Source organism: Pseudophryne corroboree, chromosome 4, assembly GCF_028390025.1.
Source record: "Pseudophryne corroboree isolate aPseCor3 chromosome 4, aPseCor3.hap2, whole genome shotgun sequence".
NCBI lineage: Eukaryota > Metazoa > Chordata > Amphibia > Anura > Myobatrachidae > Pseudophryne > Pseudophryne corroboree.
In genome coordinates, this window is record NC_086447.1 from 667,958,201 (window position 1) to 667,973,691 (window position 15,491).

At 48.6% G+C, this 15,491-nt stretch overlaps 1 protein-coding gene across 1 annotated transcript in view; it reads left to right on the forward strand.

Annotated features, from left to right (window-relative positions):
• The first annotated feature begins 4,268 nt into the window (after nucleotides 1-4,268).
• IGF2R (insulin like growth factor 2 receptor) overlaps nucleotides 4,269-15,491 on the forward strand; it is a 490,127-nt gene continuing 478,904 nt past the window's right edge. The window contains exon 1 of the mRNA XM_063917832.1: nucleotides 4,269-4,455. Within this exon, the coding sequence (XP_063773902.1) occupies nucleotides 4,358-4,455 (98 nt within the window). The 5' untranslated portion in view covers nucleotides 4,269-4,357. The remainder of the gene's footprint in view (nucleotides 4,456-15,491) is intronic.

Sequence of the window (15,491 nt, forward strand, 5' to 3'; positions counted from 1 at the left end):
TTTTGCCAAATGCACAACACGAATAGACGGTGAAAGACACCTAGCGATTTCACTCGCTCCTTCTCCGCTGACGTACCACGACTCACTCCAATAGTGACCACCGCGTACCCAGTGAGGACCCTAACTGGTTTCTATTCTCTGGAAGTTATAGGAGTAACTTACCCCTTTCAGTGAATATCTACCATTGAAGATTTTCCTGAGAGAGACCAGCGAAAACTTCCCTTTTTGATATACACAAATCACGCTTACGTATGCTCTACACGGCGCTAATGATACCACGGTTTGCACAAAAGCTCGCAAAAATAGTATCACGTTGCGCCACGTATCGCACGTACAAACGTGCGGTCCAATCGCACAGCGTATAGGTACTTGTTACCTATACGCCCTACGACCACTGGAGTCGAATCCACAAGCTGCACTCCTCAGCCGGAGCGTAACACAAAACCTTAACTTCAATTCACAATTCTAAATTTCACAATGCACAATTCTATATCACGCTCCTCTGCAAATCTCCTCACGATTTGCGTATTTCTCTATCTGTATCAGCCGCCTCATGCCACCAAGCCTCCGCTTACTTGGTGTCACCACGGGATCCCGACTTCCGGGGTTCAATACACTCACTCCTACTTTCAGCTCACACAAATACACAGTATTTTTCTGTACAGAAAATATCACTCCCTTTGACCGGCTACTTTACCCTAGAGGTAGTACAGTTTAAACAAAATGTTACAGTAATCTGCTTTTGAAATCGGATAGTTATGTGCTTATAGTATTAAAGTATACTATCCCGCCTTTAATTGAACAACTATCTTGTGGTTATGCTTTGCGCCTGCAATCCTATGCAACTTTGCGTAAACACGCGACCGTGCGTGCCTTTACGCCACGTGCGCGCTCCTGTACTTTGTCCGTACCACGTGTACAAATGTGCGTCTGCACCTCAATAAACCACACAATCTCTATAAATGTGAGCAATAAAAACTACTATCACTTACTGAACACAACGCACAATTTTTCCCGTATTTAACCTAAACGACCAGGCCGGAACTGCGTTTTGTGTTTTACAATTACACCCTTAACACACTATTTCAGATATCTTTATAGCAAACAAATGTATCCAATTTCACATAGATCTATAATGACTGTTAATAACCTATGGCAACAATATGTGAGAAAGTATGCAAAGTATCGGTACGCTTTGTGTACGCTTTTTCGCGCCAAAAATTTTACATACAGATTTTATATAGATTTTTTCCTGTGTCCTCCGGGTTACATCAGCACCTCTTAAGACTGCAGTACAGACGGGATCTAACAACACAAAAGAGGGTTTTAAAACACCCAAGCAACCAGAAAAAGGTTTACCTAAAGATGCGTCTCCACCCTTTGTTGCTAGATCAAAGTCTGTTTCATGGTCTGCAAGTCTATGAGTGTGTGAAAAACCGGACTGAGCCCCCAATTGTTAAAGCTAATTAACTTACAGGATGAAAAAGCAATACCTTATTTCAATAAAGATCAAGCCGCTGCGGCCACAATCCTTAACCTCTGTACTGTTTACACACCTTGCGTACACAAGCCCGTACCATGTGCGCACTCTGCATACTCATGCCGCAACGGACGTACTAAGTACACACTTTGCGTACACAGGCCTACACGCTGTGAGCACAATGCAGCAACACGTGTGGCTGAGATACACTTTAAACCTTTAGCAGGAAAGGGACAAGACACCAATTGTATTTAAATATGTTGGGATCCGACCCACCAACAGTTATTTACTCACAGGAGGTTACAATGATAATACAAACACAATAAGAGAAAAGGCTACAATCAATGATACATACATTTTTCTTGCCAGCGCCACCCAGTCCCGGTCCTCAGTCAATCAAGATAGATGACCTTCAGAGAATGTGTGTGGCCGGCCAGGCAGCTGGGCTTTTATACATTTGTCCAAGACATGATACAATGGAAACTGTAATCTCTTCACCTATAGGTCACAGGGATGGTCATTTACAGTACAGGAGGGGTCATAGGTTGGTTTGAATAGGTGGGCGATGCCTGGTCCAGGTGTACTTGCAGTTGGTCTCCACTGGGTTCCCGCCGAATATCAGGAGTACAGTAAATACAGTTAATATTAATATTCTATCCCTGCGCATATCTATGCGCAGGAGCGTGCTACCTTCTGCAAACTGCTACCGGAATATTGCTCTTAAAATACCTTACAGCTGGATACCAAACACCACCTCCTAAACTAATTCTGTCCCCTCATATTCTGTAAAGGTGAATCCCTTTGTTGTTGTACCTTTTAAGCAAGTGTAACTCGCTGGTGTGGTGAATGTGGGCTATGTGTAAATCGTGCACTATGTGGATTAAATATGAAATGTGTCTTTGTGGCTTTTCCATGCAAATACATATGCTACTGTAATTACTCATACCATGCGCTAATACGCACTACCACGTGAGCGTTTTTACGCAACTTGCGGGCATGTGCATGCACGGTAGAACAAGTACACGCACGGAGGTGTGGTGTTTGTACTTGATGCATGTGACAATAATATTTTCGACTTCAACAGGTCTGATGTTGGACAGATACTGCAGTCTGTGCATGCGTGGCCGCAGTCTGCGTGGTCATGGTCTGTGCATGTGTAATTGGGGGGCCATTGATGATTCAGCGACCAATTACTTCATTCCAATGGTTAAAAACCAAAAACCATCGATGACTGACTCTTCGATAGCCATCCCTAAGCAGAAGTAGCATAAACAAGTGTGCCTCCTCCAGTTCTGTTGGAAGAGTGACAGTGTAACACAAAGTCCACATTGCCACCCCTCCCCAACAGGCTATACAAGGTTTGCAAATAACAAATCAAAAAGCGTATTCTACATGACCATGCTGTTAGTAATTTTACAAAGGAGCTATCTCATTCCAATTGGGAAACGTGCATGGTACAAACATACAGCTAAGGTGTCCACTCTTTTAGGCGTTTATTTTCAAATGTGTGCAATTTAATTTACTTATTACATACATTTATATTATGTTTACTTTTGCATACACTGATTATTGTAGGCATAATACCTGCCATTAAAACTAGTCACATTGGGGCAAGGGCGTAGCTACCATAGGTGCAGGGAGTGCAGCTGCTATGGGGCCCAGAGCTGAGAGGGGCCCACCTTTCCTACCAAAGGTACAGGTGTTATATACATTTTCCCCATTTTGTGATACATATGTGCCCTTACAAACTTTTGCCTTGGGGTCTGCAATATATCTTGGCATACCATGTACCTGTTCATTGTAATGTCGTATAAAATGAACTAGAGGACATTCTAATTTTACATAAAATAAACTGGGGCATTATAATGCACCAAATATAAAGTGGAGGTAGTATAGTGTGGCATAATATGAACTGCGGGCAATGTATTATGGCACAATATTAACTGGGGACACTGTATGTTATAATATCAATTGAGGGTATTATGTTCCATAATGTGTACTTTCAGCCCTACAATGTGACATACCGTGAACTACAGTACTACTATGGTTCAGAAAATCAACTAGGACACTACTATGGGGCATAACATTAGCAATTGCTGTGAAGAGGTATCTCTCTAGAAGCACATGGACAGGGGCCCCATCAATATGTTGCTATGGGGCCCACAAAGTTCTGGCTACGCCTCTGCATTGGGGCTGATTCATGTTTGTAAGTAAAGCTAAAAAAGTATTTGGTGCTTTTCGCATTTAGATTTTTTTCTGTACAGGATTTTTTACACCCCAACCTCAAAAGTAGGCATCTTGGGTCAGGGATCATGCCCACACCATGGAAGACCATGGAAAGGGTGTGAGTGTATCACGGTTGGGGCTTAATAATAGCCCCCCACGGGCCCCACCCCAAGGTGTGCCTTTCACTGAAAAGCACTCAGATAGGAACTGTCCTGTTGAAAAATGGACGGTTTGGTTGTATGATTCATGTTAAGTCAGGAAACTAACAGAAAAATGGGAGGTAAGTAATGTGTCACAAACAAAATGGGCCTTGTTGGTATTAAATAATAAATATATGAAACTTGCAATTATGATATTTTGCCTTTTTTGCCTGAAAATGATGGCATAAACTTAAACATATGTTCCTGAACATTATAATATCACACATAAAGGACAGTAAACTAGTGTAGAAACAATAGAAGAAACACAATGATACTTGGTAACTTCTGTGATTGTACACTAGGGGGAGACTAAGAGCTGACCGCAGGTCACATCACATGCTGCACAGTGGGAGGGGTTGTCAGGTGACGGTCACATGACTCTGCCCTGGGCTGCTGCTGCTGGCTGCTGTGCATCTGGTTTTGTCCTTTCCGGTGTGTGTTCGGCCGCAGCATGAGACCCCGTGGGACCCCGGTCCCGACACTGCTGCTCCTGCTCATTACCGGCACCGCCGGCCAGTCTGCGAGTGGAGCAGCGCAGGAGCTGTGCGGGTGAGTGTTCCTGCCCAGTGTATACGGGCACTTCCTCTATCTGCAGCTCTGCCATCTCTGTGCTGCTGTGTAGTGCAGAACATGACAGTGCACAGCCCCTGTATAATGTAATAATGGTTTATTATATCAGTGTCTCACTAGCATACTGAGCAGTGTATGTATGGTATGTCTGTAGTGATCTCAAAGATGACTAGATTATATGGCATATTTTTTGCACATCCATAGACAATTAACAGCCCACTATTGTTAATGTAATATCCCATCACAATGTAACAGATACTGTAACCGTAATAAAGACTGTAGCTTGAGGGTATGCAACATGTGGAACTACACATCCCAGCATTCCCTGCCACAGTGTTCAAATACCCTAACAGCAAAACTGTGGCTGAGCGTGCTGGGGTATGTAGTTCCTCAGTAGCTGGAGTGCCTTGCTGTAGCTGGTCATCATTGTTACAGTAAAAGAATAGTGGTTCTCAAACTGTGGGCTGTGGCACCTAGGGGTGGCTCGGACACTTGCAGTGATTCCCTGGTTTGGTGGTCCAGAATCCTTTTAAATTATTTACAACTAGGTGCTTCATCGCGCCCTACGGGCGCTCTTCACACCGTCTAAATGGGCTACGCCCCCTTAACCCCTGCACGCCTTGCTGCGGTTCAATATTTGTATGAGGGGATAGAGAGACGCGGGCCGGTAGGGAGGGGATAGATAGAAGGGGGGCGGTAGGGAGGGGATAGAGAGACGCAGGGCGGCAGGGAGGGGATAGAGAGACGCAGGGCCGTAGGGAGGGGATAGAGAGACGCAGCGCGGTAGGGAGGGGATATATAGAGACGCGGGGCGGTAGGGAGGGGATAGAAAGACGCGGGGCGGCAGGGAGGGGATAGAGAGACGCGGGTCGGCAGGGAGGGGATAGAGAGACGCGGGGCGGTAGGGAGGGGATGGAGAGACTCGGGGCGATAGGGAGGGGATACAGAGAGGCTGGGAGGGGATAGAGAGACGCGGGGCGGTAGGGAGGGGATACAGAGACGCGGGGCGGTAGGAGGGGATACAGAGACACGGGGCGGTAGGGAGGTGATACAGAGACGCAGAGTGGTAGGGAGGGGATACTGAGACGCGGGCGGTAGGGAGGGGATACAGAGGCATAGGGAGGAGGGGATATAGAGACGCGGGGCGGTAGGGAGGGGATAGAGAGACGCGGGGCGGCTGGGAGGGGATAGAGAGACGCGGGGCGGCTGGGAGGGGATATAGAGACGCGGGGCGGCTGGGAGGGGATATAGAGACGCGGGGCGGTAGCGAGGGGATAGAGAGACGTGGGGCGGTAGGGAGGGGATAGAGAGACGCGGGGCGGCTGGGAGGGTATTTATTTATTTATTTATTACCAGTTATTTATATAGCGCACACATATTCCGCAGCGCTTTACAGAGAATATTTGCCCATTCACATCAGTCCCTGCTCCAGTGGAGCTTACAATCTATATTCCCTACCACATGTACACACAGACACATTCAATCTAGGGTTAATTTTGTTGGGAGCCAATTAACCTGCCAGTATATATAGAGACATGGGGCGGTAGGGAGGGGATAGAGAGACGCGAGGCGGTAGGGAGGGGATAGAGAGACGCGAGGCGGTAGGGAGGGGATAGAGAGACGCGGGGCGGTAGGGAGGGAATAGAGAGACGCGGGGCGGTAGGGAGGGAATAGAGAGACGCGGGGCGTTAGGGAGGGGATAGAGAGACGCGGGGTGGTAGGGAGGGGATATAGAGACGCGGGTCGGCAGGGAGGGTCCCCAGTGAGGAAGCTGATGAAGAGAGGGGGGAAAGTAGTGGAGGGGGAGGGCACCAGAAGAGGAGACTTGTGTAAAGTGGCGAGCAGACATAGAAACAGTGGGTAGGATGGCCGGAGGGACTCACCGTTGGGGCTGTGGGCGGCTGCTGCAGGCTGGTAAACAGTACAGTGTCCAGAGGCGTCACTGGGTCAGCATTTCAGCATTACTGTTACACACATCTCTCCCCCTCGCGGCCGAAAAGGGGGCGTGGTCTGCTTTGAAAGGGGCGTGGCCTCACGGGTCTGTTCTCTCTCGCTCCGGGGGTGTTTCCAGCTTGCCTGTAGATGCTGGCAGCCCCCGGAGACTGGAGAGTGTGTGCCGGCTGTGTGACAGGAGGAGAGTGCTGCAGGAGATGACGTCACTGCAGCACTCGCCTCCTGTCACAGCAGGAGAGCTGACAGCGGGATTTGTGCGGAGGAGGCGGCGGGTCTGTGTACACGGCGCAGGGAGGGCTATGAAAGCCTTCTCCTGCACCACCCGTCCCTCCTAATGTGTATGCCGGGGGCGGCATCAGCCGTTGTTGTTGGGCCGGCGCCGCGGCCGGGGAATCAGAGCTGCTGATGGGTGGGGGGAGGGGAGAGAGAGAGATGGACAGGCAGCAGGAGCAGAGACTTGCTGACTCCGCTCACCGCTGTGGCTCCACCCAGCGTTACGGGCACAGAGTCACAGATTTAGACAAATATATAGGAGATTAATGTAATAACCAGTGCTAGTGGCTTCCAATCATAAAATATGTAGACAAACAGAAGTGAAGCCACCCCTCACCACATAACTGAACCTTAAGATGACATATAAACACAATTTACTTAATATTTTTTTCTGAATTTCTCAATAAGAATTTTTTGGGCAGAGGTTGCTGTGAAAAAAATTCCATTACTCTAGGGCACTAGTGTGCCGCGACCAGTTGCAAGGTGTGCCGCGGAGCTAGAGCAGCTTCCTGCAACTTCAGAGTGAACTGTTGGCCCGGGCTCATCTTAGAGGATCAGTCGTGCTCCGACCGTGACCTATGCCTTGAAGACGCGGCGGTGTGATATCATAGGTCACGGCCGCCGCGTCTCACCACCCATCCAGCCCACCCTCCTGCATACACATCTTCCAGTTCCTGCCTGCATACACAGCTTTCCTTGCCCACCCACATCCACACCTGCCCGACCGCCCGCTGCTCATTATTCGCAGCACTCCGCTGTGAACAACCCCCGCCACTGAGAGACAGGGAGGAGGACAGCTGACCGTAGGGGCTGATATTTGTTATTTTATTTCTCCTGTGGGGAACAATAGGATTTATGTGGGGAGAATAAGGATTTATGGGGGAAATAATGTGAATAATTCATGTGGGGAGCAATAGGATTTTTTGTGGGGAGAAATTTGATTGATTTATGTGTGAGCAACATGATTTATGTGGGGAGCAATAGGATTTTTGTAGGGAGCAACATGATTTATGTGGGGAGCAGTGTGATTGTTTTTTCTGTGTAGGCTAATGTATGTGTGTTGTTTTTTTTTTACTGTGAGGGCCAATGTGTGTTTTTTGTTTTTTTGTCTGTGGGGAACTGATGGTGCGCCTTGGCAATTTTAAAATATTGTGCCACGAGTTAAAAATCACTGCTCTAGGGAGCCAGTATAAAAAAAAAGTTTGGGAACCATTGGGTTACATGCTACAGATAGGTGTATCCTTTACATATCCTCTTTTAGCTACTTGTCATCAGGACCCTCCACCCACAAACTTTCAGCCCAGAGATAAGAATACTGTGTATCACTCATTGAACCCTGTTGTGGTTATGGTGGCTTTCCTGCCTCCTATGCATTTTGTATCCACTATCATTCTGAGTTAAGTGCCCTACACACTCAGCGACTGGCCGCCCGGCCGTCGGAAGACCCGGCGGTGGGGGGACGGACGGGGAAAGTGAAGGCTCCATAGCCCTGCATGCTAATATGGACGAGATTATCCATATTGGCCTGCAGGTATGAACGAGCCGGCACCAACGAACGAACGAACGAACGAACGAACGCGGGGCCGCGCATCTTTCATCGTTGGTGCCTACACACTGAAAGATATGAACGATATCTTGTTCATTAATGAACGAGACCGTTCATGTCTTTCAGGGACATTTTGAAGTGTGTAGGGCCCATTACACCGCTATTGTCATGTTTCTACGGTTGTGTGTTTTGTTTTTTTTTCTCTGACGTCCTAGTGGATGCTGGGAACTCCGTAAGGACCATGGGAAATAGCGGCTCCGCAGGAGACTGGGCACAAAAGTAAAGCTTTAGGACTACCTGGTGTGCACTGGCTCCTCCCCCTATGACCCTCCTCCAAGCCTCAGTTAGATTTTTGTGCCCGGCCGAGAAGGGTGCACACTAGGGGCTCTCCTGAGCTTCTTAGTGAAAGTTTAGTTTTAGGTTTTTTATTTTCAGTGAGACCTGCTGGCAACAGGCTCACTGCATCGAGGGACTAAGGGGAGAAGAAGCGAACTCACCTGCGTGCAGAGTGGATTGGGCTTCTTAGGCTACTGGACACCATTAGCTCCAGAGGGACCGAACACAGGCCCAGCCTCGGAGCTCGGTCCCAGAGCCGCGCCGCCGGCCCCCTTACAGAGCCAGAAGCAAGAAGAGGTCCGGAAAAATCGGCGGCAGAAGACATCCTGTCTTCACCAAGGTAGCGCACAGCACTGCAGCTGTGCGCCATTGCTCCTCAGCACACTTCACACTTCGGTCACTGAGGGTGCAGGGCGCTAGGGGGGGCGCCCTGAGCAGCAATAAAAACACCTTGGCTGGCGAAAATACATCACATATAGCCCCCAGGGCTATATGGATGAATTTTAACCCCTGCCAGATTCCACAGAAAAACGGGAGAAAAGGCCGCCGAGAAGGGGGCGGAGCCTATCTCCTCAGCACACTGGCGCCATTTTCTCTCACAGCTCCGTTGGAGGGAAGCTCCCTGGCTCTCCCCTGCAGTTACTACACTACAGAAAGGGGTTAAAAAAGAGAGGGGGGCACTAATTAGGCGCAGTATAAAAATACAGCAGCTATAAGGGGAAAAACACTTATATAAGGTTATCCCTGTATATATATATAGCGCTCTGGTGTGTGCTGGCATACTCTCCCTCTGTCTCCCCAAAGGGCTAGTGGGGTCCTGTCCTCTATCAGAGCATTCCCTGTGTGTGTGCTGTGTGTCGGTACGTTGTGTCGACATGTATGAGGAGGAAAATGAGGTGGAGGCGGAGCAATTGCCTGTAACAGAGATGTCACCCCCTAGGGCAGGCCTGGCCAACCTGTGGCTCTCCAGCTGTTGTAAGACTACAAGTCCCATCATGCTTTGCCACAGTTTTGCCATTAGGGAATGCTAAAACTGTGGCAGGGCATGCTGGGATGTGTAGTTTCACAACATCTGGAGAGCCACAGGTTGGCCAGGCCTGCCCTAGGGAGTCGACACCTAAGTGGATGAGCTTATGGAAGGAATTATGTGACAGTGTCAGCTCTTTACAAAAGATTGATGACATGAGACAGCCGGCGACTCAGCCTGTGCCTGTCCAGGTGTCTCAAAAGCCATCTGGGGCTCTAAAACGCCCGTTACCGCAGATGGCAGATACAAACGCCGACACGGATACTGACTCCAGTGTCGACGATTAAGAGATTATTTGGGGTAGGTCTAACAGACCTGGTGGCCACGGCAACGGCTGGAAAATCCACATTTTTACCCCAGGTAGCTTCTCAACCTAAGAAGACGCCGTATTATCAGGCGCAGTCCTTTCGGCCCCATAAGGGCAAGCGGGCAAAAGGCGCCTCATTTCTGCCCCGTGGCAGAGGGAGAGGAAAAAGGCTGCAGCAAACAGCCAATTCCCAGGAACAAAAGCCCTGTCCCGCCTCCGCAAAGTCCTCAGCATGACGCTGGGGCTTTACAAGCGGTCTCAGGCACGGTGGGGGCCCGTCTCAAGAAATTCGAGACGTCTCCCCCTCGCCGTTTCATAAAGTCTGCTTTACCGACGTCTCCCTCAGACAGGGAGACAGTATTGCAAGCCATTCACAGGCTGTATTCCCAGCAGGTGATAATCAAGGTACCCCTCCTGCAACAGGGAAAGGGGTACTATTCCACACTATTTGTGGTACCGAAGCCGGACGGCTCGGTGAGACCAATTTTAAATCTAAAATCCTTGAACACTTACATACAAAGGTTCAAATTCAAGATGGAGTCACTCAGAGCAGTGATTGCAAACCTGGAAGAAGGGGACTATATGGCCTCTCTGGACATCAAAGATGCTTACCTACATGTCCCAATTTACCCTTCTCCAAGGGTACCTCAGGTTTGTGGTACAGAACTGTCACTATCAGTTTCAGACGCTGCCGTTTGGATTGTCCACGGCACCCCGGGTCTTTACCAAGGTAATGGCCGAAATGATGATACTCCTTCGAAAGAAGGGAGTTTTAGTTATCCCTTACTTGGACGATCTCCTGATAAGGGCAAGATCCAGGGAACAGTTGGAAGCCGGGGTAGCACTATCTCAGATAGTGCTGCGGCAACACGGTTGGATTCTCAATATTCCAAAATCGCAGCTGATCCCGACGACACGCCTTCTATTCCTAGGGATGATCCTGGACACAGTCCAGAAAAAGGTGTTTTCTCCCGGAGGAGAAAGCCAGGGAGTTATCCGAACTAGTCGGAAACCTCCTAAAACCAGGCCAAGTGTCAGTGCATCAGTGCACAAGGGTCCTGGGAAAAATGGTGGCTTCCTACGAAGCAATTCCATTCGGCAGATTCCACGCAAGAACTTTCCAGTGGGACCTGCTGGACAAATGGTCCGGATCGCATCTTCAGATGCATCAGCGGATAACCCTGTCACCAAAGACAAGGGTGTCTCTCCTGTGGTGGTTGCAGAGTGCTCATCTTCTAGAGGGCCGCAGATTCGGCATTCAGGACTGGGTCCTGGTGACCACGGATGCCAGCCTGCGAGGCTGGGAAGCAGTCACACAGGGAAGAAATTTCCAGGGCTTGTGGTCAAGCCTGGAGACATCACTTCACATAAATATTTTGGAGCTAAGGGCCATTTACAATGCCCTAAGCCAAGCAAGACCTCTGCTTCAAGGTCAGCCGGTGCTGATCCAGTCGGACAACATCACGGCAGTCGCCCACGTAAACAGACAGGGCGGCACAAGAAGCAGGAGGGCAATGGCAGAAGCTGCAAGGATTTTTCGCTGGGCGGAAAATCATGTGATAGCACTGTCAGCAGTGTTCATTCCGGGAGTGGACAACTGGGAAGCAGACTTCCTCAGCAGGCACGACCTCCACCCGGGAGAGTGGGGACTTCACCCAGAAGTCTTCCACATGATTGTAAACCATTGGGAAAAACCAAAGGTGGACATGATGGCATCCCGCCTAAACAAAAAATTGGACAGGTATTGCGCCAGGTCAAGGGACCCTCAGGCAATAGCTGTGGACGCTCTAGTAACACCGTGGGTGTACCAGTCAGTGTATGTGTTCCCTCCTCTTCCTCTCATACCAAAAGTACTGAGAATTATAAGACGGAGGGGAGTAAGAACTATACTCGTGGCTCCGGATTGGCCAAGAAGGACTTGGTACCCGGAACTTCAAGAGATGCTCACGGAGGACCCGTGGTCTCTACCTCTAAGAAGGGACCTGCTCCAGCAAGGACCCTGTCTATTCCAAGACTTACCGCGGCTGCGTTTGACGGCAGGGCGGTTGAACGCCGGATCCTGAAGGAAAAAGGCATTCCGGATGAAGTCATCCCTACCCTGGTCAAGCCAGGAAGGATGTAACCGCAAAGCATTATCACCGCATTTGGCGAAAATATGTTGCGTGGTGCGAGGCCAGTAAGGCCATGATGGAGGAATTTCAACTAGGTCGATTCCTGCATTTCCTGTAAACAGGAGTGTCTATGGGCCTAAAATTGGGGTCCATTAAGGTTCAAATTTCGGCCCTGTCAATTTTCTTCCAGAAAGAACTAGCTTCACTACCTGAAGTTCAGACGTCTGTAAAAGGGGTACTGCATATACAGCCTCCTTTTGTGCCTCCAGTGGCACCTTGGGATCTCAATGTAGTTTTGGGGTTCCTAAAGTCACATTGGTTTGAACCACTTGAATCTGTGGAGTTAAAATATCTCACATGGAAAGTGGTCATGTGGTTGGCCCTGGCCTGGGCCAGGCACGTGTCAGAATTGGCGGGCTTTATCCTGTAAAAGCCCTTATCTGATCTTCCATTCAGACAGGGCGGAATTGAGGACTCGTCCTCATTTTCTCCCTAAGGTGGTTTCAGTGTTTCATCTGAACCAACCTATTGTGGTACCTGCGGCTACTAGTGACTTGGAGGACTCCAAGTTGTTGGGCGTAGTCAGGGCCTTGAAAATATATGTTTCCAGGACGGCTGGAGTCAGGAAATCTGACTCGCTGTTTATCCTGTATGCACCCAATAAGCTGGGTGCTCCTGCTTCTAAGCAGACTATTGCTCGTTGGATTTGTAGTACAATTCAGCTTGCACATTCTGTGGCAGGCCTGCCACAGCCAAAATCTGTAAAAGCCCATTCCACAAGGAAGGTGGGCTCATCTTGGGCGGCTGCCCGAGGGGTCTCGGCGTTACAACTTTGCCGAGCAGCTACTTGGTCAGGGGCAAACACGTTTGCTAAATTCTACAAATTTGATACCCTGGCTGAGGAGGACCTGGAGTTCTCTCATTCGGTGCTGCAGAGTCATCCGCACTCTCCCGCCCGTTTGGGAGCTTTGGTATAATCCCCATGGTCCTTACGGAGTTCCCAGCATCCACTAGGACGTCAGAGAAAATAAGAATTTACTTACCGATAATTCTATTTCTCGTAGTCCGTAGTGGATGCTGGGCGCCCATCCCAAGTGCGGATTGTCTGCAATACTTGTACATAGTTATTGTTACAAAAATCGGGTTATTATTGTTGTGAGCCATCTTTTCTAGAGGCTCCTCTGTTATCATGCTGTTAACTGGGTTCAGATCACAGGTTGTACGGTGTGATTGGTGTGGCTGGTATGAGTCTTACCCGGGATTCAAAATCCTTCCTTATTGTGTACCTTCTTCCGGGCACAGTATCCTAACTGAGGCTTGGAGGAGGGTCATAGGGGGAGGAGCCAGTGCACACCAGGTAGTCCTAAAGCTTTATTTTTGTGCCCAGTCTCCTGCGGAGCCGCTATTCCCCATGGTCCTTACGGAGTTCCCAGCATCCACTACGGACTACGAGAAATAGAATTATCGGTAAGTAAATTCTTATTTTTTTTTTTACCAAAGTAGAGATATAGAGAAATTTTTAATTTATACAGGTGTACGTATTGAGCAAGCCGTGAATGAATACACAGTTTTGTGTCATCATTATCAAAAGTAGCTCTGAGAAAGGCGATTCATCTGTGGTCTTAGGACAAGTTTGGATCTTAAGTACAGTATCTAGTCCTGATGGGTCTGAGGATTGTCTTAACCTCCAGTGTGTGGTAACGGTGGCATTGGCAATGGTGCGATTTGTATCTTTGACCATCATGCTCAGCCCGCCAATGCTACACAGTATTTTTCACCTACAGTATGAACTGATTGTAATATTTGTATATGAGCCCAGAAACAGCATGAGGTCTTTCAGATGTATTCACAAGTTCTTCTTTCTTCATTTGTTTTGTGTCTTCCCTTACTATGCTGATGGCACAGAGTAGTGCATTAGGCTGTTATGCTTCTGAACAGTACATGTTGCTGTTCTCATCTCATAGCGTGATCTGAAGGGATGCGGTTATGTGACCAGCGGTCACAATACCGGCGTCCCGAACACTGACTAGCCTGCCAGTCAGCATGCCTACTGCACCTATAGAGTGGGAATAGAACCTGTGGCGAGTCACCAAGACCGATGCACGGCGAGCGCAGCGGGCTCGCAAGGGGCTTCAGTACATTGGGCCCCCCCGCCGGCCATCTGATAAATGGGATCCCGGCAGTCTCCCAACTGCCGGTCACCCGATACCAACTCGAACTAAAACTTCCTTGTAGTTGAACCATTTATACATGCAGTATCCACTTGTTTAGGCCCCTTCAAAAATGTGTTGTCAGAGTGGTATATTACCAGTGAATTTTGTGGTAATATACAAATCGGGCAGGCCTGGCCAACCTGTGGCTCTGCAGCTGTTGTAAAACTACAAGTCCCAGCATACACTACCTCCAGTCAACTGGTAAAGCATGCTGGACCTTGTAGTTTCACAACTACTGAAGAGGGTGTGGATTATTCAACCGACACGTTCTAGGTCGACAATGTTTCAGTCGACCACTATAGGTCGACAGTGTTGGAAAGTCGAAAGGGGTTCTAGGTCGACATGGTCTAGGTTGACAGTTTTTCATGTTTTTTTTGGTGTAGTTTTCTCCGTACAGTGACCCGGAAAGTCCAATTAGTGCACCGTGTCCCCTCGCATGGCTCGCTTCGCTCGCCATGCTTCGGGCAAGGTGCCTCGCTCCGCTACTGCTTCGCTCGACACAGATTACTGTTCCAATCGTAGTCCACGTGGATCGTTAAGTATGAAAAAGTTCAAAAAAAGAAAAAAAAAATGAAAAAGTCATGTCGACCTAGAACATGTTGACCTAGTGACTGTCGACCAATAGTTGTCGACCTAAACATTGTCGACCTTCAGACCGGATCCCGCTGAAGAACCATAGGCCTGAAGTAGCGTGTCTACTTAAACATTATGCAGCATTTGAAAATACTTTCTTTTTATACCATGGATAGAAAATCTATCCCTGTAATTTATCATTGAGTTTTCCTTGGGACAACTGAGCTATGCTCATCTTCCGGGCGATATGGACTGGTAAAAGGACTTACTGCTTTGCCGTGTGGTTTGGGGCCAGCTGCACATGGAGGCCTGTGCTAAGGCTGTTTCTCTTCAGATGCTCCAAGCCATTTGGCTGTTTATTATTTATCAGTCCATTTCCTGGTGCAAAAGACCCGTCTGAAACCAGGTGTAATTCTGTGTACACATGCCTACTCTGAGTGTTAACATCCCTATATCTGTAAACTTTTTCTAGCAATGGGTGGACTGCAAACTCTTATTGTTGTATCTTTGGTGTGTTCTGTGCTTAAAAAAGTGTCCGTGCTCAGACAATCCAAACTGTACACACCCTTAAATCTTAGCTCATTGCTGAGTCAGTAATGCTAACCACTACTCCATCCATGCTGCACCAAATTTGTTCAGAGCCGGGGAAGGCAGAAAAGTTATTCATGTTTTGTTA